The sequence below is a fragment of the Monodelphis domestica genome, chromosome 8 (assembly GCF_027887165.1).
Source record: "Monodelphis domestica isolate mMonDom1 chromosome 8, mMonDom1.pri, whole genome shotgun sequence".
NCBI classification, from domain to species: Eukaryota; Metazoa; Chordata; class Mammalia; order Didelphimorphia; family Didelphidae; genus Monodelphis; species Monodelphis domestica.
Window position 1 is genome coordinate 242,826,324 of NC_077234.1, and position 27,739 is coordinate 242,854,062.

General features: G+C 37.7%; 1 protein-coding gene across 2 annotated transcripts in view; it reads right to left on the reverse strand.

Moving 5' to 3' along the window:
* EPHA6 (EPH receptor A6) overlaps positions 1 to 27,739 on the reverse strand; it is a 1,223,915-nt gene that overhangs the window by 266,837 nt on the left and 929,339 nt on the right. For both annotated transcript variants that reach the window (XM_056806830.1, XM_056806831.1), the window contains one exon: positions 19,406 to 19,591. In XM_056806830.1, coding sequence (XP_056662808.1) covers positions 19,406 to 19,591 — 186 coding nt within the window. The remainder of the gene's footprint in view (positions 1 to 19,405; positions 19,592 to 27,739) is intronic.

The window sequence follows — 27,739 nt, forward strand, 5'->3', positions numbered from 1 at the left end:
TAAGGAGAGCTTTAAAGCTATGAATATGAGTGGTGCCAGGAAGACTCTTCTTCATGAGTTCAAATCTAGCCTCAGACACTGATTAGTTGTGTGACCTTGGACAAGGCACCTAATAACCCCTTTTGCCTCAATTTTATCAACTTGTAAAATGAGAAAAGCAAATAAAGAAACCACTTTTTTTTAAAATCATTGCTAGGAAAACTGCAAATGGGGTTACAGAGGGAGGAACATGTCTGAAAAATGACTGAACAAAAAACAACTATATTTTGACAACAGGATAGGGTGAATTCCATTTGATTTTAGATATTACAAAATATATTCAGAAACGTAATTGTTCAAAGGTAAACTATGCATCATCAAAATAAGATTTTTCTATGGTTGATCACAGTGATTAATTATATTTAAAAGTTTTAAAATTTTATCACCCTTAAAATAAACAAATTAAATTTAAAATTTAAAAATTAAAAAACACCCTTAAGATTAATTTAATTCACCAATTGCCCTTTTACAAATACTTTGTGTGCATGTGAATATGTGTGTATATTAAAAGGTAATCAAGGCAACTACTTGATCAGGTTCAAATTAAGTTGCTTATTTCTAACAAAACACTGGTTCTCGAACTGCTTGGCAACTCATTTTCTTTCCTGATTCTCTAATATATGGCAAATATAGCTGGTCTTATTTATTGCCAGCTATGGTATGTCTCCACCAAATACAGAGAGAGATGATTATATGGAAAATTTGTTTCTCCTGTTGACCAGCTCTTGTAAGAAAAGAGTAATTTTGGACAGTTTTAAGTAAATACTTTTTCAGTTGAAAAATGAGTTTCCCCTAGTGTTATAAATATAGGTAGCAAACATGACCTGTATTTCTTGGCAGAGACAAATATTAAAATCTGCACAAAACTATTGTCAATTGGATTATCATACCTGAAAATTGGTGAAGTAGTCTGTTGCCCACTGCTGAGGAAAAAAGCTGGATTCACAATTTCAGAAACAATGAAAAGTATCTTTAAAACTTTTTTTGAGTTCCAAAAGTGTGAAGTGCCTGAGATAATCACTGTTTTAAAACTCACTGCTATCTATATCTATATCTATATCTATATCTATATCTATATCTATATCTATATCTATATCTATATCTATATCTATATCTATATCTATATCTATATCTATATCTATATCTGTATCTGTATCTATATCTATATCTATGTCTATGTCTATGTCTATGTCTATATCTATATCTATATCTATATCTATGTCCAAATCTATATTTGTATCTAGAAATATTATATATAAAAGTTTTATATGTGTATAAATTATATGTATATGTAATATACATATATATAATATACACACATGTATGTATACAGATATATTTGTGAAATTTACTTGGTTTTGAACTTACCGAAATGCTTTTCTAAAGTTTCCATTATTTTTAAAACCTTATACTTTTCCTAACAAGTAGACAGCTTCACAATCAAATGGAGTGTTTGGGGCATATAGCTCTTCACAGACAAAGATACCGATATTCTGTACTAGCTGGGCACAGTGGTATACCACTGATGAATCCTGCTATTAGTAGATTGCTCTAAAGCTATATGAATGATCAAATTAAATCTAGTGCCAATATGATGAGCTCCCAAAGAGGCTGGCAGTGGGGGATTCAGGCTGGCTCAAGAGGGCAAAACCTGTCCAGGATGGAAATGGAACAGGTCAGAGTTTCCACAAGGGCTATGAGTGCAACTATTATATTATGAAGGGAGGCTACACTTCCAGACTGGGAAAAATAAGGAAACCCAGTTTCAAAATGATGACAATGATAATGGCGGCAGCATCAGCAGCAGCAGCAGCAAAAGCAGACCACATATACCATCCTTTGTCATGCTACTTTTGCTACCCAAGTTCAATTCAACATTAATTAAATTAGTTATCCTTTCCGTGAAATATAAGATGATGCTAGAATATTGAACTTTGACTCAGGAAGACTCCAAAAGTCCTGCCTCTGATACAGGCTGGCTGGATGACCACTGACAAATCACGTAAGCATTTAGGGTTTTCTAAGACTACACTTTACATTCAGCATTAGTAAAGGTGGTTTCCATACGGAGAAGTCCCAATCAGTGTGTTCTGCATCAGGATTTATACAAGATAGATTTTTCTTTTATGCTCAAAATGCTAATAACATAAATTACTTTTGTTTCAGTCTGCTACAACTCTGCAAAAACCCCTATTTCCATTTTGGTTTAATATTGAATAAATCATTTGAACAAATAAGTATTTAACACTTTGGTAAAATAATGATGTAAATAAAATATATAATGTATAATCTTAGCAATTTACAGGGGTCCTAGAAAATAAATGAGTTCTTTTCCATTTTTTTGTGTATGAGCTCATTTAGACCAGCTCCAAAAATATGTTCTTTAGGCTGAGTGGCTACTAGTCTGCCAAAAAGGCACCACTAATGATTAATGCTTGAATCGTATACTTACTGCTATCTACATCTAGGCCAAGAGATCCCAGGAGTCTAACTATAGCTAGAATTTGAGAGAGGCACCAGTGGACTAATAGTTTTTTTTAAAAATCATTTCTTTTGTGCCTGTTCTTTTCTTTTTTCAAAAGCAGAATGTAGAAACAGTGTTATATCCCATGAGCAATTAAAATGTGTCACAGTAGAAATGGAGTAATGGATTATGTATGAAAGGTGTTATTGCAATGTCTGTTTTTATACAGTTTGTATATAGAATTTTAGATGTATTTTAGCTATTGCTAACCTGCTGTATGACCTAAGGCAAAGTGCTTAACTTGGTGCTGGAACTGGTCTTCCTATCAATAAAATTAGGTGATTAAGTTGACATCCCATTGCAAGTTGTAGCAGTTTAGTTGTCTGAAACATGCCCAAAACACTAGGGTGACAAATATAGTAAGCATAGATTTTATCTTCAGGGAAAATAGCAAGTTTCCTATGTTTGGGGGCACAGATTAAGATTTGGAGCAGGGCCATACTGTACCAAAAAATCTCATGGTAGTAAGCAATTATCTTGGGCATTCCATTACCCTTCCTTTCAACCCCTTTGTATCCTCAGAGTACCTTTTCCCTATTCTCTTCTCTCATAGCATCTTGAGTCTAAAGGCTGCCTTCTGTTTGCCTAGGAACCTCCTCATCCCCATCCAAAATAGCCTTCATGGGAGGTAAGGTTGGGTAGGACAAAAGGGTCCTGAAATTTCTTTTAGTGGAATTTAATTTGCACTAAGAACATTTTCCAAATATGGGGTGAATATTGAATAGATACGTCACCTTGTGAACCAAGCCCTGCTTCTGCCATGTACTGATTATGTGACCTTGGGCAAGTCTCTGCACCGATGATGAGATGAGTCACAGAGGATTTGCTGAACTCATTGGGGGAAGGAATTTCCTCAGCAGTAATTCCCTGCACCAAGGAAATCACTGGTATAGTTCAATTGTTTTTGTAAAGGAAATCTGTAAAGGAATCCAAGGATGTGATCCTGGGAAGAAGTCTTGAGGATTCTCTTCTTCAACCCTATTGTTTTATGGATGAGGGAACGAGAGGAACGGAGGTCTAGAGAAATGAAGTCACAGAACCTGGACTGGAATCCAGATCTTAGTACTTCAAAACAAACACATTTTCCACTACACGACATATGCTGCCTCTGAGTCTCTTCAGGAAGTCAAAACATGGTTCATTTTTGCACACTGATTTTATGCATAGGAAATTTCTCTGTGGTTGGCATGTTGCAGGAGCTTGCTGCATAATTATTTGTAGATTTTCTATACAAAATGAAACACAGTGTTCCCTGTAAGAGGTAGCCATGCCAAAGTGAAAGCCGAGCTCCTTTCAAGAGAATCATTCCATTAGCGGGTTGCAGAAGAGAGAAAAGCTCCACGCTTTATCCTCAGGGCTGAGAGTCATAAAGCAGTCATCTTGTCTGTATGAAAAAGGCAGCAAAATTCACTGATGTTCGAAGCTGACATTTGTGATGGGTAGAGAAGAGACCTTGCGATGGAAGCAACACCCCGGATTACAATAAATTAGCATCCGTGTGTTGCTTCTTCTCAATTGGGAACAGAAAATAAGGTCTGTCTAGATTCTCTTTCAGTAGGAGGCAATACTGTACTGCATGGAAAAGCTCAACTGTGACTCCTTTGAATAGAGCTGCATAGTTCCTGCCTTTAAAGAACTCAGATCAATGAATAATAACTGGGCTCATATCGTCTGTGTTAAGTAAGCAACTGATTCAATTTATAAATTGGGCATTTCGAATTATCTGGGATCTGCTTCTTCCTCTCCTGGTCTAGAAACATGACATCTGATGCTTTGGCTTTTCATGGGCACTATGGTTTCACCCAGGGGACTCATGTGCAGCTAGGTGGTGCAGTGGATAGAGTGCCAGGCTTGGAGCTCAAATCTGGTCTCGGACACTTACTGGGCAAGCCACTTTGCTAATATCTGTAAAGTGAAAAGGAAATGATAAGCCCCTCCAGTATCTTTGCCAAGAAAACCCCAAATGGGGTCATGAAGAGTCAGACACTCCAGAAACGACTGAACAACCCTACAGACTTTAGAAAGCATTCTTAAATGTCATTTGTCCAGAACTTTCATGTTTTAGATAAAACTGAGACCCAGAGAGCTTTAGTAAATTGTCTGAAGTTATAGATCGTTAAAGTAGAGATTTGAACACAGATCCTCTAACTCCAAACCTGGATGCTTTTTTCTCATTTCAGCCTGTAGAGTCAGGCAGAGTTGGAACTCTACAGGTCTACTACATCACCTCTGCTTTTCTATTTACTGGGTGAGCATCAGTTCCCATGTCTTTAATGATCATCTCCATGCAGATGAGCCTTAAATTATAAAGCCAGTCTTGGGTCTCTCCTAAGCTCTAGTCTTACATCATCAATTGCCTAGTGTATATTTCAAAATGTAAGTCCTATAGTCATGTCAAGATCAACACATCAAAAGAGAACTCATTTTTCTTTTTTTCTGGAACCCATTTTTCTTTCAAATTTTCCTATCACTGCTTAGAACAATACTGTTTTACCAGGCACTCTGATTCTCTACCTTGTTGCCGACCTCAACTATTCATTCTCACTTTCTCTCTCTCTATATATATATATCCAAGCAGTTGCCAAACTTGTCATTTCTATCAACTCAACATCTTTACCATATACCCCCTTTTCTTACTCACATTGTCACCGCCATCTTAGTTTGAGTCCATTTGCCCTCTTCTCTGGACTATTAAAGTAGCTTCTTAACTGGTCTCCCAGCCTAATATTCCATATACTCTACACAGATATCAAAATGATATTACTAAAATCCTAATTTTCCTAAAAACTGATCACATCAACTTAAGTGGTTACCTGTTGCCTCTGGTATCAGATATAATCCTCTCTGACATTGGAATATCTTCATGACCTTGCTCCTTCCCATCTTTCTGGTCTTCTCACACAACTTTCTTCTATGCACTCTATGGTCCTGCTCTACTGACTTATTTTCTCTTACTCATCCATGAAGCTACTTGTCCCATTTATTTTTTTAAATATTTTATTTGATCATTTCCAAGCATTATTTATTAAAGACATAGATCATTTTCTTTTCCTCCCCCCCATAGCCGATGCATAAATCCACTGGGCATTAGATGTTTTCTTGATTTGAACCCATTGCTTTGTTGATAATATTTGCATTAGAGTGTTCGTTTAGAGTCCTCTGTCATGTCCCCTCAACCGCTGTATTCAGACAGTTGCTTTTTCTCGGTGTTTCTACTCCCACAGTTTATCCTCTGCTTATGAATAGTGTTTTTTTTTTCTCCTGGATCCCTGCAAATTGTTCAGGGTACTTGTCACATTTATGATAGCACCTATCTTCCCAGGTTTTTGAGAAGACCAAATGGGATAATAATGGTAAAGTGCTTATCACAGTGCCTGAAACATAGTAAGTGCTACATAAATGTTAAATAACAGCTTCTATGCCTATGTTTTGACTATCATCCCAGCCTGGAATGCTTTCCCTTCTTACCTCTGCCTCTTAAGAATCTTTGTGTCCTTCTAGACTTATGTCAAGGGTCACATGTTCAGGAGATCTTTCCTGATAATATCATCATCTTTCATTTCTTCATCTTCCTCCTCCTCCTCCTTCTCCTTCTCTTCCCTTTTTTCCCCCCTTCTACTGCTTAATCCCAAATTCAGTAGGAATCAATCAATTAAACAATTATTAAGTATCTTCTTGCAAGAGGCATCATACTAGGTGTTAGGGCTTTAAAATCATGACTATAATACCCAGGGTGATATAATTCAATTTAATACTTTTGTTGTTCAGTCATTTCAGTTGTGTCTGACTCTTCATGACCCCAATTGGGGTTTTCTTGGCAAAGGTACTGGAGTGGTTTGCCATTTCCTTCTCCAGCTGATTTTATAGATGAGGAAACGGAGTCAAACAGGGTTAAGTTAAATTTGCCCAGCATCACATAGCTGAGTCAAGATTTGAACCTCAGAAGATTCTTCCTAAATCCAAGCCCATTCTTCTCTTCACTGCACCATCTCAAAATAGTAAGAATTCACTAAGCACTACTGTGCACCAGGAAGTGGGGATATAGAAGCAAAAATGATTTCAGAGGAATTTGTATTTTATCCTAGAGGCCACTGAGAATGGTTGGAACTTCCTGAGCAGGAGAATGATAAGGTCAGTTGTCTACTTTATGAGTATCAGCTTGATAGCTGAATAAATCTGGAGTGGAGAGGTGGGAAACTGAAGGCAGGACCAATGAAGGGGCTATTGCAATCTCTAGTGAGCACAGATGAGAGCTTGCATGAGAGCTGTTGTGCCATGATGGTGGAAATGAGAGATGTTCTGGAGGCAGACTAAATAAAGCCTGTCAGAATACCGAATATGAGAAGTGAGAGACAGGGAAGATTTGAAGATGGCTGCAAGTTTTTAAACCTGGTTGACAGGTGGTAACCTTAATAGAAATATAGAAGTTAGGGGGGGTGTGTGCTGAGAAAAAAAATGAGTTCTTTTCACCGAGTTGGATTTGGGATGACAACAGCATTCCTATTGGAAACATCCAATAGGCAGTTGGAGATATGGAACTGTAGCTTGACGTAAATACATTTGATAGTTATAAAATAAAGGTTATTGTTAGCTTTTATGGGGATGGTCAGCACTAGCTGGTAACTTTAGGATGGGTTTGCAGGAAGAGTTATTATTTGAATTGGACTTGAAAGGAAAAAGAGCTCAAATGGTGGAAAGAAATTGTGGGTCTTAGATTTGATAAAAGAGTAAGAGACCTGAGAATCTAGGAAGCATTCAGGATAGTTATCCCATTTGGCTAGAACATTGGATAAGTGAAGGAGACAGATAAATGACTCAGGAAATAGAGAGTTGTGCTTGGAGTCAGGAAAATCTGAGTTCAAATCCAGCCTCTAGCACTTACTGGTTGTGTGAATAGGCAAGTAACTTAAGGACTATTTCCCTCAGTTTCCTCATCCCAAATGAGGATAATAGTAGCACCTGCTTCTAAGGATTGTTGCAAGGATTAAATGAGATGATAATTGTAAAGCATTTGACACATAGTAAGCACTATGTGTAAGCTATTATAATGATGATGATGATGATGATGTAGGTCAGGAATATGAAATGAAGTTAAAGATGTTGGATGATACCAAATTGTGGTGGGTCTTAACTCCTCAAAGGAATTTAAACTTAGTTCATGTCAAAGGGGGGTATTTATTTTTGAGTGGAGTGAATAATCAAATCTTCGACTATTTTGACTGTTCATTATGATGGTAGGAAGGAGGGAAAGAATAGAGGTGGGGAAATTAATAAAAAACAAACTATTATAGTAGTTTAGCTGGGTATTAATGAAGGTTTGAATTGGGGTGATGGCCAGTGGGAAAAGAAGGATGCTCCAGGAAAAGGTAGTAACTAAGTGGATGTGAAGAGATTGGTAGGGTCAAAGATAACCCCAAGTTTTCAAACATGGGAGACAAAATGAACGAATAGTAAAGTCAGAAAGAAGAACAGGATTTGGGAGAAGATAATGAGTTTGGTTTTAAAATATGAATTTTAATTTCAGTAGCTAATAGAATATTCAGTTGGAGATGGAATGGTTTATATCACCTTCGTCAGAGCTTTAGAAACAAACAAGAAGACACATCATTTTTACTTTCAGTACTTTTTCCTCTATTGCCCCATACTACAGTTTCCCCCCTCCACCACAATAAGTCTTTTCATTTTCTCTTTGCATTTTCCTTTCTCAAGTTCTCTCTATCTTTCTCTATGAATATTCTCCTTCTAATCAGACCAGCGTAGTCTAAGTTTATTCTCCTTAATTTAAAACATTCTACTATAAATTTACAAACTATAATTTGACTTCAAACCTTCCTTTCTAACCTTATTCATACTCTACTTTCTAGACTAACTACTTGCCCCTTCCGCAACACACCTTATGCTTTCTTTCCTTTATATCTTTACTCATATGGTTTTCCATTTCCAGATTCCCTTCTTTCTTCCCCTCTACTTGGTAAATCCATCAGAGCCCAGCACAAATGCTGTATCTTCCATGATCATCTAACCTTTTGAGATCATATTATATTTGTCTTGTATTTATATTGTTGTTTGTATAATATTTGTCCATGTACATGACACTACCATTATAAGATTTTTGAGGACAAGGTCTCTGCTTTATTTAAATGATGCATTTATCTCAACATCTAGCACACATGATACCTAAATGTTTGAGGTCTGTTTTTGGAGGGGTGTATGGACCCCAGATTTCACTGGTGCAGGGGCTATTAATTTAGTGTTCATTAACTTTAAAATATAAGTCTGCTTTTCTATCTTTTACTTGATCTATCAATCTATCTTGATAGCTGTATTCAAATATAATTGGTTTTCTTTTGCATCTTACTCATTTATAAAAATTATGCAGGGAAGGTGCCTGCTGTTTTCACCTTATTTCCAGCTTAGAATCTCAGGGGTAGGGAATTCTTGGTGGGGAAACTTCCTCTACCAGTATAGATCAGAACAGCCTTGCAGCTTATTGAACACTGAGAAATTAAGAAACTTGTTTACAGTCATACAGTCATCCAACAAAACTTATTAAGCATCTACTATGTGCCAGACTCTATACTAAGTACTGCTATGTGTCAGAAGTGGGATTTGACCCAGTCATATCTCTCTCTCTCTCTCTCTCTCTCTCTCTCTCTCTCTCTCTCTCTCTCTCTCTGTCTGCCACACGGTTTCTCTGAATGTCTATTAGATTAAAAGTAGAGACTTTTTACTTACTTGAATTCTTTTACATAACAACTTCCCAAGAAAATTATCCCTTTTTAGGTTAAATTAGCCATCATTCTTGTTCTTGTTTTTTTTTTTTTATTACGTCTCAATGGTCTAAAACATGGTTTATTACATATTCATCAAAGATTCTGTTTGATTTCCTCTTCTCACCATTTATATTTATAGAATCTTTATTATGTTGGAGAAAATGATCTTTCACTTGTTGCTACTGGCTAGTGAAAAGACTTGTAGGAAGGACTGAGTAGGGTCAGAAGGAGGTCTAAAGGTAGATTGAAATTGATGGTCTTGAGTATATAGTCTGAAGATACAAGAGATGATTTCCCTTGAATAATGGGGTACTTGATTCTTTAAAAATGATGAAATACATTTTGCGGGAAGTAAGTGAGTCACTAATTCCAATGACCCCTAATAGGTCTCTTGGACTAATGCATTAATGTAGTGGACTACCACACTGTGCCATCCTGCTTTAAGTTGGATCATTTCTTTTTATCTCCCAACATACTGATACTAAATGGTAAGAAATTATTTTGAATAGAAGCATTGACAAGTTAATGATGCTCTAGGAAAGAAGGTACAGGAGTCATTCATCATCACGTCTTGACAACTACAAAGAGAAAACAAAAACATTGGGACAGATTGGTAGTGTGAGTTTCAAAGTGTTGTGGTGGTGGGAACTGCATTCCCTGGAGTGCCTCAGGAGCCCCTCCTACTTCCTAGTGGGATTGGTCTTGAATTGGACCAATTCCATGCTAGGGAAGGGACACACCCCTACTTCCAGGCACAGGATTGGTCTATATAAGGACCAATCCCCTGCCTATGAGGGCTCATTCTTTTAAGAATAGGGTTAGGTAGAAGTGAAACTGGGAGTGAATTTCAGCAGGGGAAACTGGTTGCTTTTGTTTGAATAAAGCTTTAGAAAGATCAGAGTGAGAAAGGAGTTTTTTCTTTTAGCTTTCCTCAGTAGAAAGAAATAGAACTTGACATATTCTGCCCTTAAAGTCTTACCTGCCTTATTTCCCTCCCTATCTTTTGACATTTCCTCAGTAAAAATCTTTCACACACATTATACATTGATTTATCCATGATCTCATTTACTCGAATAAATATAGACCATTTATTTAATAGCTATTTTCTAAGACACCAAATGTAAATATATTTTTTATTTTAAATATATCAGAACACCCATTAATAAGTTAATGATTGCCTTTTTCTCTTACCAATTATATATAATAACAATTTTCCACCCAATTTTTTCTACGTTATATGACTGAACTTATCTCTCCCCCTTCCTTCCCTTCTCCCTCCTGATGCTTGCAAGTGAATTGATCTGGGTTATACATGTATTATCATGTAAAGCACATTTCTGTATTGTTCATTTGTGTTCATTTTCTTAAATACCAAAACCCCCAAACAATTGAAAAATTGTATGATTTCATTTGCATTCTGATTCCAATAGTTCTTTCTCTACAGGTGGATTAGTATTCCTTGTAATAAATCTCTCACAATTGTCCTGGATTATTTTATTGCTGAGAGTAGTTAAGATGATCACATTTGATTCTGACTCCACAATATTGCTGCTAACTGTATACAATGTTTTCCTGGTTCTGCATCAGTCCCTAAAGAAGTGGATTATATCACTTCTAATGCTGGTAAGTTATAAACAACCTGTCTGTCTCAGGCTGATAGACCCAAAATGGCGGCCTCAGACCTGGATCTCTCCAATAACTGCTGTAGTTGTTTATCAAGGCCAAGGAGTGTCCCTAGCTCTAATACCTCTATATCCCCCCCGCCCCCCACAAGCTGAGAGACTCGCAGGAGTCTGCCTTTGGTAACTTGCTGCTATCTGCTTCCTGACCTCTCCGTCTGTACTCCAAAAATTCTAAATCTAACTGTCCGGACTATGGCCCTTCCCAAAACAGTCTTTGGAAAAGGTTTTACAGTTCAGGGTCACTGGAGGAAAAGAGTTGACCAAAGCCCACAGCCCTCAGGCTCTCGGGTTTCCTTGAACAGACAGGTACAAGTATTTCTTTTTGGTTGGTTTTTCACACAGGTCACACAAAGTATCTTCACTTGTAGAACAGGAACAAAACAGACAGGAACAAATGGAAATCTCAATCTGGAAGCTGGAAAGCTGATCCGAGGACCTCAACTGTCAGGTCCAAACTGCTCCTCTCAGGGAAGACAGTTAACTCCAACAGGAAGTTCACCCTCCAAGTTCCAAGAAAAACAGGGACCCAGCTCTCAGCTCCAGACTTCAAGTCCTATCTTTATTTTTATTCTGAGATTCCTTTTAGAACCCTTTGAGTTCCATCTTTGTGTTGCCTGATTTTCAGCCCCTGTCTTTTGCAACCTTACTTTCTTATTCCTCTATTCTTATAATCCACGAAGGGCTTTCCAGCTTTTTCTGAAATCATCCTGTTCCTCATTCTTTACAGCAAAATAGTAGTCTATCACCATCATATAACACAATTTTTTGGCCATTCTCCAATTGATGGACATCCCTTTAATTTCCAATTCTTTGTCACAACAAAAGGAACAATTATAAATATTTTTGTACAAGTAGGTCCTTTTCCTGTCCTTTTTTAAATATTTCAGGGATATGAACTTAAATGATTGGTGTTAAATTTCTCTTTTCTAACTTGGTTTCTGTAAGCTGAATTAAAATGGATATGTATATATACTCAAAAAACTCAGGTCCCTTTGTATATCTTTAAATAGTCAGAGGAATATCTATCTATCTATCTATCTATCTATCTATCTATCTATCTATCATCTATCTATCTATCTATCTATCTATCTATCTATCTATCTATCTATCATCTGTCTGTCGGTCTTTGTCTGTCTGTTTGCCTTTATGACAACCTGTCGGTCTGTCTACCCATTCATCTATCTAAACATTTCTTCATCTAAGGAGGAACTTTGAAAGAAAGTGGGCTAGATTTGTAAATCATTAAAAAGCAGGAGTGGGCTTTAGTCTACTCCAGGAGAAAGAATACCCATTTTGATGAAATCACAGATCCATTTAAAGCATGGAAATAAGTTGCTTTAAAATGATACATTATGGAGGTGGATTCAAGATGGCAGCATAGAGGCAGCAAAAGTTCAGAACTCTGAAAACCCTTCCTTACAGACTATAAACCAAATTCTCTGGGGGGACTGTAAACCAAACTTAACAACAAGACAGGACTAAGGGACCCTCCTATTGGACTCAAAAGGTATGCCCCCTCAAAAAGCCTGACTTTGAGAACACTTGGATTTAAGGGGAAGGAAGAAGGAAGGTCCCAGGACCCTCACCCACCTACAGTACTGAGCCTCCAGCAGTGGCTGGAATCTCTGGGCTGGCAAGGGTGCTAGCATGGAGGGAATACCTTGAAGGCAAAGCTGTGCCAGGCTCAGGGCTCTGAATACTGGTGGCTGGGAGGGAGCTCAAGGAGAAGCATAGAGGAGGCAGCCTACTCACAGCAGCTGAGACACTCCATATTGCCCCCACTTCCTGAGGTTTTGGCCTTAGGGCACACCCAGATTTTCAAGTTCAACTCAGTTGGGCTTAATATCATCAAGATTTCTGAGGACCCCCAAAGCTCAAGCTCTAACACCCCTCCCCCAGAGACTGCACTGAGTGACTTGCTAAGCTCCAAGGGTGAAGGCTGACATAAAAGTCCAAACCCACAAATCCAGTACACAATGAGAGGGGCAAGAGTGCAGGCAACTACAGGGGGAAAAGAAGGGGGAAATATAAGCAAACAACAAAAAAAGAAAAAAGAAATTACAATTGACAGCTTTTATCCCAGCAATGGACAAAGAGCAAATGGAACAGAGTAGGATCAAGCAACATCAAGCAAAAACACAGACACCCCAGAGAATTGGACACAGGCTTTGGAAGAATTCAAAATACAATTTAAAACACAATTAAGAGAGGTTGAAGACAACTGGGAAAAGAACTTAAAAAAACAAGATAAGTCATCTGGAAACAGAGGCACTTGAACTGAAACAAGAAAATAGTGCCTTGAAAGCCAAAATTAATCAGTTTGAAAATGAGGCAAAGGAGATGAAGGATGAGACAAAGAAAATGAAAGATGAGGCAAAGAAGATGAAAGATGACCTCCAAAGAAAATCAGACCAGAATGAAAAGGATGACCAAAAAGCCAGGGATGAAATTCAGTCTTTAAAAACTAGAATACAACAATTAGAAACAAGAGACTTCACAAGACAGCAGGAAGCTATAAAACAAAACCAAAAGAATGAAAAAATTGAGGAAAATATAAAGCACCTCCTTCACAAAACAGAAGATTTAGCAAATCATTCCAGGGAAAACTAGTTAAGAATCATTTGTCTACCAGAATACCATGACCAAAAAAAAAAAACAAAAAAAAAACAAAAAAAACCAAAAAAAAAACTTGGGCATCATACTACAGGAAATTATCCAAGAAAACTGCCCTGATATTCTAGAACAAGAGGGAAAAGTAGAGATTGAAACAATCCACAGATCACCTCCTGTACTTAATCCCCAACTGACAACACCCAGGAATGTTATAGCCAAATTCAAGAAATACCAGACCAAGGAAAAAATATTACAAGCTGCTAATAAGAAGTCATTCAGATACCATGTGAGGATAACACAGTATCTGGCTGCATCTATACTGAAGGACCAAAAGACATAGAATAGGATATTCTGGAAAGCAAGGGAACTAGATCTACAACCAAGAATCAACTACCCAGCAAAACAGATTATATTTTTACAGGGGAAACTATGGTCATTTAATAAAATAGAAGAATTCCAAGCATTAGTAAAGAAAAGACCAGATCTGAACAGAAAATGTGATGCCCAAATATAGGATTCAAGAGAATCATCAAAAGGTAATTAAGAAAGGGGAAAAAACAAAGCAAAACAATAAACAATCAGACTTTTCTTAAGGGACCCAATAAGTTAAAATGATATGTATCCCTACAAGAAAAGAGGATATTGATAACTCTTAAAATGATACATTATATTTTATGTCAATTTTTCCTCATTTAGTCATAAAAGATGAATTTTACTGTAGATATTTCTTATGGTTGCTTCTTGATTTTCTTAATGCTGTTCCTCATAACTTGTTTTGTTTATTTTGTACTCAAATACAAATGGGTTGGGATAATGAAGGTATTAATTAATCAACTGATACATATTTATTAAACACACACTATGTGTCAGGTCCTGAGCAAAGTGCTGTTGTTACAAAAAGAAGTAAAAGACAATCCCTACCCTCAAGGAGTTTATAAACTAATAGGGGTCACGGCATGCAAACAAATATATAAAAAGCAAGTTATATATAGAATGAATAGGAAATAATTAACAGAGGGAAGGCATTAGAATTAAGACAGGTTAAGAAGGACTTTCAGTAGAAGATGGAATTTTAGTTGATTTAAAGAAAGCCAGGGGGTACTGGTGAGGGACAGTATTCCAGGCATGGCGGAAGGTAAGAGAAAATGCTCAGCACCAAGAAATGAAGTTTCTTGTTCATGAAACAGCATGGAGGTCAGTGCTGCTGGAAGAAAGAATAGGGAGCAAGGAATAAGGTATAAGAAGACTGGCAAGACAAGAAGGAACTAGGTTGTGAAGGACTTTAAATGCCAAACAGAGTTTTGTATTATTTGTATTCTGGAGCCATTGGAGGAGGAGCAGGGACAAGTTCAGACCTACTTCAGTAAAAACTCTTTCCATCAACTTCAGATAACTTCTTCAGGAGGGATTATAAATGGTTAGAAAAGCTGGTAGCCAGAGTAGACAGCTGAAATTCAATCACCAAAATGCTTTTATGCTTAATCTCCTGACATCAGAGAAACCACGGTTAGACACTGTCTCTTAACCTAGCCTCTGGCATTTCCTCCTCTACTTTCCACTCTCCCAATTTATTGATTGTAATCAATATCATAATTAGATTCCATGTGGTCACAGTACAATTCTTTGAAGATCCCAACCAACAATTTAAATTGCTTTCAACAATTTTTTTGGGGGGGCAGTATGGAACTGTTGCTATTGCTTAAATGACCTACTAAAGCTTTGGGTTTGCTCTGTTTTGGGGTAGGATAGTGGTTGGTCATTTTGCAGTCTAGTAATGGAAAGCAGTTAATCAGATTCATTTGGAATATGGCCAACTTCATTGCATTTAATTAGTACCAACGTGAATTAGTATCAATAAGATGAACAAGATAACTTTTGGCTCTTTGGCTCTTCCAAGCACTGGGAATGAATGAGTGAAAAAATCATTTATTAAGTACTTCTAAGGATTGGATATTGTTCTAGGTGTGTATGTGTGTATATACATATATATTACACAAATGCATGTGTAGACATAATATTATCTAAATAAAATATGAATTGAATATAATTGATTACATATAATATATAGTGAGTGTGTGTGTGTGTGTGTGTGTGTGTGTGTGTGTGTGTGTGTGTGTGTACCACTAATCTAAGCCCTAGGAAAGAAATTCCAAAGTGTCCAGGTATATTGGTGACTGTAGCCACAGTATCACGTTCCTTCATCATTTAAATCATAGCTTTCGTCTTTTTTTTTTTATGGAAGCCAAGTGCATTTTCTCTCTCTGTCTGTCTCTGTCTCTGTCTCTGTCTCTGTCTGTCTCTGTCTCTGTCTGTCTCTGTCTCTGTCTCTCTGTCTCTCTGTGTCTCTCTCTCTGTCTGTCTCTGTCTCTGTCTGTCTCTGTCTGTCTCTGTCTCTCTGTCTCTCTGTCTCTCTCTCTCTGTCTCTCTGTCTCTCTCTCTCTGTTACACAGCTAATGGCATTTTTGAGAACATTACCACTTATAAATTGCCACCATATATGCCAGTAACGGCTAAGAAGTCCATACCATACCTGATCGCTTCTGTTTGTTTCTTGTGGGAAAAGTATGTGCCAAGCATATTGTTATAGCTCTATTTTTCAACTTTTATATCAGCTGGAGCTTTAGAGTTAATGAAACTCTGATGGGTATCAAATAAATAGGTTCAACTTTTATCAGTTTCAGTTTTAATATAATTCAGCGTGTAATCATTTTACTGTCAGCCTTAAAATGAAAGCAATTATATACCTATTTGGGAGAGTCGACAATATGTTCCCTGAAACTTGATAGCATTGATCTTTTAGTGATTAGGTACATAAGACAAAAAAGTATTATTAACAATTCATAAATGACTGCAGACAGATTCATACCTACAATTTTGTGTTTGGCTTCAGCTGCAAAAGCACGTATTTATTTTTAATGTCCTTAGGTCTCTCTATATAAATATGGCCACATATGCTTATGGCACATCTTAATCTTCTTTAGTATTATCTTTTGTGTAATGGTGTAGTCTTTAGGGAACACTAATTGTTATCTATCTCTTTGCTACTTCAGGCAATCTTGGAACAATTTCGATACATTATGGGAATGCGTCATTCCCTTATTTGTTGCCTCTCTTCTTTAAGCTTCCTCTCACTCCAGTCACAATGATAATATTATCAATAAATGCACTTAAAATTGGTGTAATTTTGAATACTCCAGCGCACACACACAAACTAGTCATTTCTGTTTCCAATTTCAAGAATCCTACATTTCTGTCTCCTTCTACCACTGTTTTCTTAGAAAACAAGAAAAACAAATATGGAACCTTCCTTCTAGAAACCTGTACAAAGGAATCTTGATTTGCCCTCAGTGGTAGATAATAGTTTACAGAAATAGACGAATTACTATTGATAGCCATTTATTGTATATTGATTAGGAACCTGGCTTTGTGTTGGGAATTATGAGTCATAAAAAATTAAAATGCCCATTTTATCTCAGATCATTAGAACCTCGTGGCTAGTGCTAAATGATGGCTTTTGGGGGTTCCTATGAGAAGCAGATTAGTGATTAGGACCATTATACATACATTAATGATAGTATTTTAACCTATTTGTTACTTACAGAATATAATAAGCAAAACCCCCTATTCCATTGTAGTATAATATATTATCCCGTATATATTTTAAAAAGTATTAGCATGATGACGACTAAAAAAGAAAGAAATGTGATATAGGCATACATGCTAATTTCACAGGATTATGTATGAAAATCGAGCCCACAGAATTTTGTAAATCCTAAAAATCAGGGCTCAATGCTTGCTTTTTCCTAGGCATTTCAAGCTTAAATACACACATGACTTCTGCTCTCCCCCCAAAATGGCTGTTAGTTCCTCACCAAGGTTCATAACCTAACTTTTGAGTTACAGATTTGGAGGACAATTTTTCCTCTTTTTTTTCTCCTGAATTACAAATTGGGGCATATGCGAATGCTTTTTTTTTTTTAAGTAGTTAAGCTGAATCATTGCAATAATAATTAGTAGGATTTCTCTATATTCTACACATTTATTCTTTCTCATATTTATGCACATCTCCATCTCTCTATAGAAGGTATCCCCAAACCTTAATGCAGTTCATGCAGTTGTAAGCTTTGAGACACCTGAAGGTTCTTCTAGAAATATTCTCCTCTGGAGGGTTCCATGACAAATTCAGATATAAAGTCCCTTGGCCCTGTGGGGTATTACCCTAAACCCCTTGGTTTTAGGCTCAAGTCTTTTTTTTTTTTGTAAATACTTATCTTCTGTCTTAAAATGGATAGATTCCAAGGCAGAAAAGTGGGAAGGGCTAGGCAACTGACATTAAATAATATTCCTAGGGTTACACAGCTAGGAAGTATTTAAGGTCAAATTTGAACCCAGGACCTCCTGCCTCTGGACCTGGCTTTCTATACACCATGGCATCTAGCTGTCCCTAAGTCTTAATCTTTAATAGATTAAATGGTGCAGTGGATAAAGTGCCAGGCCTGGAGTCAGAAAGATTCATTTTCCTGAGTTCAAATCTAGCCTCAGACACTTACTATGTGGTTTTGGACAAGTCACTTTACCCTGTTTGCCTCATTTTCCTCACCTGTAAAATGATATTGAGCAGGAAATGGCAAACAAGTTTAGTATCTTTGACAAGAAAACCTCAAATGGACAAGATTGAAAATGACCAAACAACCACCACACTTTACAATGAATCTTTTAACTTCATTGTAAAACATTTTATCTGTTCAATTTAAAAGAGGAAATAGAAGGAGCAGGGGATGTATTTTGTTCACTGACATGTAAATCAATCATGAAACATGGAGGAGATGCACAGCATTCTGACACATGAGAGAGCTGAATTCCTGCTCTAAGAACACAGTAACATCTCATTCCCTGCCCAACTCACAAAAAATGGGGATGCCAGTTAACAAAGAACAAGAGAGAGTTAAAGGATGACTATGAATCTTTAATGTAAATTGTATTATATTTTTGTATATTTAGTGGAGCAAAAGATGAAGAACACTGGTATATTTACTGTTCCTTAATGCTTTGATTAAAATAAAATATTTTTAAAATGAAATGCTTAGAATAAATGAGAAATTCAAGTTCTTTAGAAAACTCATTTTAATGGAATGACCTTGGTTCCACCCAATCTAGGAAAATTGGATTTTATTTTAATAGAAAACCATCTTCCTTATTTGTATTCTACATAGTAACACAATAATTCGAATTTGACTTTCTAAAGTCATTATGGGGGATGGGGAAATAAAAACATTATCATTAGAAATCTTTTACTTAAAAAAATACTTCCATACTATATAGCCTAACCAAGATGTTTTTTTTTGTTTTAGGGAAGTAAATTACCTTAAAAAATGTATAATGTTTAAGCAATTTCCTCTTTTAAAAGTGATATTTAGATAGCTACGAAGTTAGGGAATAGCTCACATTGGTATTGAGGCTCGAGACCTTTACTTTTGGTTCATCACTTCAAACCGAGTTGATAGTGACTTATGGTTAATATCACTTCAGGGTTGCTTGGTGACCTATGCAAACTAATATAATATTTCTGGGGGACATGAGTCCACGTCCAAAGGAAATGTCACGGCCAGATATTCATGCTCTTGTTGACAGTCTCAAAGGAAGGAGAATTGATTAGCAAAGGTCAGGAACTCAAGCATTCCCGTAAGCATAGTGGTATTGTTTAATTTTTAATTCAAGCACCAAATAAGTACACGAAAGAGCTGATAAAAAACCAAAAACAAATAATAACTTACTTTTGGTGACAACTCCTTCCAGGCGGATGATGTTTGGGTGGTCAAATTGTCCCATGATACTTGCTTCTCGTAGAAAATCTCTTCTTTGCCTGTCCATGTGACCGCCTTTCAGAGTTTTGATGGCAACTGGGATCTCTCTTTTCCCTGGCGTTTTCAAACGTCCACTACAGACTTCTCCAAATTCACCTTGAAATAAGAATAAGAGTTTCAATATAGTGTTGGATTTTAGAGAAGAATTGCAGTTGTAGTGTATTTTCTTCCTTTTAATAAACACAATTGCTCCCCAACGGTGTCATTTTCACATGAAAAAATTGTTAAGTTAACATAATTTGTTAAATTGCCAAGTTAACTTAACAAAAAATTGTTAAGTTCACATGGATAATGAACTGCCATGGAATTATGAAATTATAAATCTTGTGCCCTTAAACCCCATTTCCCAGCACCCAACTCTCCTCCTGTCACCACATACTGATGTAGGCAAGGTATAAATTCTGGGTATTTCCATCTCTCTGCCTCTGGTCTTCCTGTCACAGCTTTGGCGGAGTGAGTTTTTTGAGCAGGTAGATTAGCTCGGCACATGGTTTTATTTTGTTAGATAATTACCTGTTTATTCCTTTACTTCTAGTGATTATTAATAACTTATGAAATCTAATATTTGGAGTTGCTGTATATTAATTTTAATCTTACAGAATAAAGGTGCAAAGGGCAGTTAAGTGGTGAGTGGGTAGAATGCTGGCGTCCAAAGTCAGAAAGACTCATCTTCCTGAGTTTAGATCTGGCTTCAGACACTTACTAACTGTGTGCCCTGGACAAAGTCCTTAAGCCTGCTTGCACCAGTTTCCTCAACTGTAAAATGAACTGGAGAAGGAAATGGCAGATCACTCCAGTATTTTTGTCAAGAAAACCCCACAAAGAGTCAGACACGATGGAAACAAATGAACCACAACAAATAGGCAAATGTGGCATTGCAGAGTATCTACTGGTGATGGATATTCTTGTACAACTGAACTATTATAAACAGTACTGTGGATGATGCTAATGATAAGAGAAGAAATCAGTATTTTTTTTCAACTTGCTATCAATAATGACCTGTAAGCCAAATGCACATTATATTCCGAGAATACATTTACTTAGATTTTTCTCTGCAAAGCAGTCACCTCTGAATTACTATAAGAATGAAATCTGAGATTATGCAATCTACAACCCTAATTCGGTAGGGTCATGCTTAATCGTAGAAGGACCACAGTTTAAGAAGACTTTGAAGGATCCAGAAATTAGATGCAATGCATTTCTCACACCATAGAACAAGAATATAAAGAGAGTAGGATGAATTTTTTTAAAAAATCAGTTAATGTGCCTGGTTCTTCTGATGAACTAATTCATGATAATCTGGCTAAGTGACCTGTCATATAGCTGCAATCAAGAAACATATCAAATAAGTTATTCATTTTCTTTGGATTCACCATACAGAAACTGCTTTGAGAATTTACTATATTTATTAATGATGGTTTTTTGTTTGCCTACTATGTGTTTAGCATGATTTGAGCGATACAAGGAAGAAGGAAAATATGCTCTATGGACAAGAAATCTGTTATCCAGTTAAGGAAATAAGACAAATATACTTGAAACAATCAGTAAACCCTATAAGACAGTTCACAGTTAAGTAGTGAATCTTGATTATTGACAAAGTGCTATGGAAATTCAGATAAAGAAGATTCATGAGTTTAATGAAGGTCAGAAACTCTTGAGAAGATGGAGCTTGTTGTTGTTGTTCAGTCTTGTTCAGTCATGTACAATTCTTTGTGACCTCATTCAGGGTTTTCTTGGCAAAGATACTGGACTGGTTTGCCATTTCCTTCTCCAGCTCCTTTTCCAGATAAGGAACAAAGGCAAAGAGGGTTAAATGACTTGCTCAGGGTCACACAGCTAGTAAATGTCTGAGGCCAGATTTGAACTCGGGAAAATGAATCTTTCTGACTCTAAGGACAGTACTCTACTGATCGTGCCATCTAGGGGTCCTAATGGGGCTGGGGCTGGGCCCTGAAAGGGATGGATGGCATTTGGAAAGAATGAAGTGAGGACGACCATTTGAAGTTTGTAGAATAACAGTGAAGTTACTTGAATAGCGCCTCTCCCAGTTGCACTCTACCAATTCCCACTCAAATTGGCAGGTCTGGAGACTGGCTAACTACTATTTCCTCACAGTCTGAAGATAATTGCGGGTTTTAAACACTGTTGCTCACGAGCCTCCAATCAGTATTCTCCCTACTTAGTTTCAGCCAGGCTTAATTAGCTTTTAGAAAGGCTATTTAATAAGTAGGCAGATCACACATAATAATTAAAAAACAAACAATCCCCCCAAACTCCTGTTATACTCTCTTGCTGTATACAGAAGAGTCCTAGGATGAAGGTCTAAAAGACCGTGAGATGGTCAGCAGTTCTGTGTACAGAGAACACATGTGGCAAAGGGGGGAAAACATAAGTTCTGGTGACTGGGAATTGGGTTTTTTCTCTTTATTGAGTCTTCATGAGGTTCTCTGTAGGTGCAGCTCTCTGCTGGCTCCAAGAGTCTGTGACTTTATAGACTCCACAACATGCATTACTCTGTCCCTCACCAGGTGCTACAATCCCTAAAGGAACTTGCTTTGATGGGTTTAGTCTGTTTCAGCTCCCATTGCAGATTCTACCATCAACCACTGCTGTTCCATAGACACTGTTATAAAGCCAATGGGGACAACCCATCTTCCAGTTTTTTCTTTCTCTTTTTTCCCTTCTCTCACACCAAATGGTAATGCCCTTTCTGGAATGCTACACTACTGTATTTGACTACTGTACACCTGGTTCTGACCTATCTGCTCAGTTCTAAATTGACTAAATAAAATTATAAATAAATAACAACCACCACAACAACCCCAATATGCTCAGGACCTGATTCTTATCTAGATATTTCCTTTGTGACATCCTCTACTTCCATTTAATGGCACCAATCTCTAGACTATTTCACATTGATTAAAGACTTATTTGTGCCCGATTGACTTTTTTGAACAACTGATTCAGTAGAAATATCTAAGCCCTTTGTAAGTATAATAATGAAGAAGGGGATGGAAACTGTAAGAGAGACTGAAGATGGGGAACTGGGAATTCTTGACCCATTCAGGTAAACGATCTCTTCAGTGGTAGAGAGCAAAAATGGCTGCTCTCACCTTGGACCAGTATGTATCATTGGAGATGGGGTTAGGAACATGGCTTGAAAGGCTTCTCGTTGACTAATAAAATTATCTTATTACCCAGCAGGCTAACTTAGGTTTAAAGTTTCTTCTGCCCTTGGCAAAGCTGAGGCTACACTGAGTACACTCTCTGTCCAAGGGATTCCCCTTCTATTCTAATTGATTGCCAGGCTAAAATCCCCAGAGGAATAAGTCTCTAGAGAATAGATGGAACAAAGATGAAGTCAGGTATCGGGAGTGATTAAGTCTGTTCAAGGTGAGGCAAAAGCCCCAACTAAGGACAACTAAGTTCAATCAGCTCCCTTTGAGATTTGGTCTTCTCGGTGTAAGAGCAGAGTCAGAAGCTTCAACAGTCTTCAGGATCTTGTAAAATATTTTTCTGGAATAATTTTCTATTCCCAGAAGGTTGGAGCTGGGTCCTGGAGAATGTTTCCTCTCTTCACAGCAAGCATCCACCTGCCCTGGCTGGCTCCTTGGGTTTCCCAGGATTCTAAAGGGTTTGCTCTTGCTTCTCCTGGTCCAACTGCATTCCAAGTCACTCTGCTTGTACTCTTGCTTCCTTTCCAAACTCTCCCCTTCATAAAACCCTCACATTCATCGATGTAATGAAGAATTCATTGAGTGGGGGGATATGTTTGGATGGGTAAGTAGGGGTCATCTCCACAATGTGGGATTAATTGAATAAGCCTTCATGCTGTAAGAGACATATTATATTTAGGAATTTTTCAGGAATGATTTACCGATTTGTATACTTTCTCCCTACCCTCTTTTGGGTGTGTTTCTATGTTTTTATAAAGGCCCAAATTAACTCAGTTATATTAATTTTGTTAGTAACATTAGCTAAAAGTCTAGTGAGGAGGATTTTGTAGGTTATGAGTTCCAAGTTAGGTTTCTGACGTGTTGTAGATAGCTTCAACCTCACTGCCATGGAGAAATGAAAATTTGCTAAATTCACCTGGAAGGACTCTAGGATGCAAAAAAGATACAGACTAATGTCATGACAAACACAAAAAGGAAATCAAGGAAATTACATAATTACCAAAGCTAATTATAATTATGAAGAACTATAATGTACATTTTTGTTTTAGAAATCATTGCAGAATTATACACACATATGCATTCATATATATACACATACATATATGTAAATGTACACACATATAGTTTTGGAGCTTTGGCCAGGTATGATGGAGTTCTCTAGCAATTTAGTTCAAAGGTACCCACATTTTAGCCTTGCTGTAATTCTAAAATCAACACAATAAGCCACTTTTATTTAAGTTAAATCCCAACCAGTTGTGGGATCCCTGTTCTCATGAGCATAGAACAAAAAAAAATCTCACTTATTCAGTTCTCTTTGTAATAGTAATTTTGATTAAAAAAAAGAAAATTAGGCTAAAGCTTTTCTCCTGTGGATATTAATGATAAAAGAAGGGAAGTTGATCGAAAGTTTCTCTATTTTTCTTTCAGGGGAGAGAACTTTGAAGGAGGGAATGAGAGATTTCTATTTTTTTTAAACCCTTACCTTCTGTAATACTGTGTATTGGCTCCAAGGCAGAAGAGTGGTAAGGGCAAGGCAATGGGGGTTAAGGGACTTGCCCAGGGTCACACAGCTGGGAAGTGTCGGAGGCCAGATTTGAACCTAGGACCTCCCGTATCTAGGCCTGGCTCTCAATCCACTGGGCCACCCAGTTGCCCCCTCTATTTTTTATATAGCTGGTCTATCTGGGCATACTAAGGTAAGTGAAGATTGATCCTCAGATCCCCTTGATTCAATATGATGAATATTCAAAGCAAAAATGCTTATTTTCCCATTTTTCCCCATAGTAAGACTGCTGGTAGATAGAAAGATTCCGATCAATTTAACTCCTCTCATCTGCTATAAGATGCTAATCCGTGGGATTTTTCTTTCACGTTTCATAGTGTTTCCAGTAAACCTTGAAATATAATGAAATGAATGCACTAAACTATTGGTATTTTACCAAGAGTAACACGCACTGTTTTTCTTTGATTTTTTGTTGGCTGAATCCACGTATCTTATTAACACCAGGCAGGTGTTTCTTCACGTGAAGCATTGCATTATCAAGCTGTTATCACACTCATTTTAGTGGCACCAAACACAGTTGTCCCAATTGGGAACTTCGAAAGCATTCTTTGTGTAAGTTCCAGAAGTTCAGTCAGAGGGCACATCGGAATCTTTGCCTTCCAAGCTACAGAGCTCAGGTAGAGAGGTGAAAATAACTGAATTTAACTGTATAGTTTCTGATTCTTGTTGTCGTTGAGCTATTTCAATCACATCTGACTCTCTATGATCTCATTTGGTGTTTTCTGGGCAAAGATACTGGAGTGGTTGGCCATTTCCTTCTCCAGCTCATTTTACAGATGGGGAACTGAGGCAAATAGGGTAAAGTGACTTGCCCAGGGTCACACAGTTAATGAGTATCTGAGGCCAGATTTGAATTCATGAAGATGAAGCCTGGCACTCTATCCACTATGCTGCTTACTGAGGACAGTTTTTTTATGGTGTGGTACCCAATAGCACCCGAGCAGTCAGATTTGTATGTCTGGATTTGATATATAAATCTAAAATGGGGACAGTAAGTCTAAGGAAGGTTGCCTTGGGGATTCAGAGGAAGGCAAAAAGTAGGCTCTGAATGTAGGAGCATACATTCGAATGGGGAGGGAATATGGAAATAATGGGTTTATACAAAGTAAATACAGAATGGATGGATGTGATGGAAAGGGAAGGCATTCACAGCCGGGGAGGAACCAAACAAAGCCTTCTACAGAAGGCAGGAGTTGAGATAAAACTTGAAGGTGGCAAAAGACGTTCAGAGGTAAAGGTGAGGTCTTGGCACATTCCATGCATGAGGGGCAGTTTGTTCCAAGGCACGGAAACAGAAGATGGAGTGTCTTGTTGGAGGAACTTCAAGTAGTCTAGAATGGTGAGGAAATAGTGTGTGTAGAGGAAAGTTTTAGGGTTAAAAGCCTGGAAAGGTAGAAGGAGACAGGTGATGGCTTTAAATGCCAAACTGAGGAATTTATATGTGATTCTGGAGATAATAGGGAGTCACTGAAGACTATTGAGTGGGGGCATGATATGGTATGCTTTAGAAAGTTCACCAGGGCAGCTGAGTGGTAGATGTAACAGAGTGGGCAAGACTTGAAGCAGGGAGACAAGTTAGAGGGCTTGCACAATGGTCCAGGAAAGGTAAGGAGAATCTGATGCCAGGTCTTCTCACAGAGTAGCCATAAAGGAGAGGGGCGAGATCAGATAGTAGCTATTGGAAACTGTCAGCTCATGTGAGCATTTCTTAAAGATGGGGAAGACATGGGCGCATTTGTAGGCAGCATAGGAATGAATATATAGGGAGAAATTAAAGAGGGGAGATTTTCTGGAGAAGTCTGGAGAGGACGGGGAAATGTAGATGGACTGGTCTTGGAAAGTGTGTGGGATGAAATTGTGCATTATTCCCCAGTATGCATCGATTGGCATTAGGAATCATAGATTGGCAGCTTCCTATCGAAAATCAGTGAAAGGTAGATGCCCTTCACTAGGGAGATATCACTCTCTCCTTACGACGAGCAGAGAAACCCCCCTCCCAACCGGCTTCATATCTCTTAATACATACACTTAGGCCTTTAATATACTCTTTTCTAATGTGGCTAAGAGATGCCCCTCCTTCTTTGGGTTCCTATGGCAACGATTTTGGGTGTCCTAATTCCCATGAGAGAAATCTTAAAATTTACAAGTTATAATTTTGGCTACGTGACTAAATGTTTCACCTGGAAAACCTTGGCCAGCTCTGAGTTTTGACACAACTGAAAAATGGCAAATTTAAGGAATATTCCTGTAGGCTTAGAAGCACTGGGAAAACTTCAGGAGGATAGAGGAGAGGCAAGATAAAGAAACATAACACACAAAAAGCATTGACGGTGGGAAAGAGGAGAAGGTACTGTGTCACCTTGTTATATTGTTACAACACAATATAACACCCTCTATATAATGTAATTGTTACAATATCGTACACTATAACATAGTATTGATATGTGAATCCCTATAAATTCTGAGTAAATTGGAGCATCACTGGCCACTGCTTCTGAGAGGTCTCTCCAGACTCTCTCTATGCTTCCCCCTTTCCCCTCACCCCTGAATAAAGCAATGTGAGCTTTATTATGAGCATCTTACCAAGTCTCTTGTCTGCTCATTAGAGTGATTTCTGGGTGTATAAGCTTCCCCCCAATCCACTCCACACAGAAAGGAAAAGGGCAAAATTTATATTTGAGCCTATAGTGATGGATGTAAGAGTAGAGGAAGATGTCTGAGTTGTGTGAGATTAGAGGAAAGGCAGTTTCAGTCCATGTGATCGACAATATGGCAGTGTAGGTATTTTTTTTGTTCTCTGTCTCCTCTGATACCTTTCCAAAATGAGAATTATACATACAATGGGGAATATACAAATGGGAAATATATATATAAAACGACTCCAGCTATTGCTGTGGTCTAGGATACCCAGGATCCAACAAAGGCAAACAAAACAAAACAAAATCCAAACCAGAGATCCTGAGCACTTCCCAGGCTACCAGCAAGATCACACCAGCAGACTGAAGAAATGCCAAAGGATTCCATCAAAACCTACTCCTAGAATCTCATTCTCATTCTTTTCTCCAGGACTGTGGAGACCCCAGAGCCAGACTGAGGAAGTCTGATGAACTTAACAGCTGGCTTTGCCAGAGTTCTTCAGGAGCTGCTTCAACCTGGAAGTGTCAGTGCTGCAAGACTGGTACCTGCAAAAACAGACTCTGAACCACCAGGATTGGGCCAGAGAACTGAGGAAGAGGAGGAGTGGGACAAGTCTCGATGACAAGGGACTGTGTATATGGGGAACTCTGTAGCACTCCTCTAAGGCTGAGGGAAAGAGCACAGCATCTGGTGGAGGTGATTCTGATCTATTAAGGGTCAGGTAGAGTGGAGACCTAAAATAGTCAACTGTAAATTGCCTAGTTTAGGAGGAGGCTGAAGCACTTTGAGATTCAGTCTCCTAGAAAACCATGATAAGAAGGGAGGAAGTCAGAAAGTGAATAAGAAGGAAAATAAGGAGAAAAGACT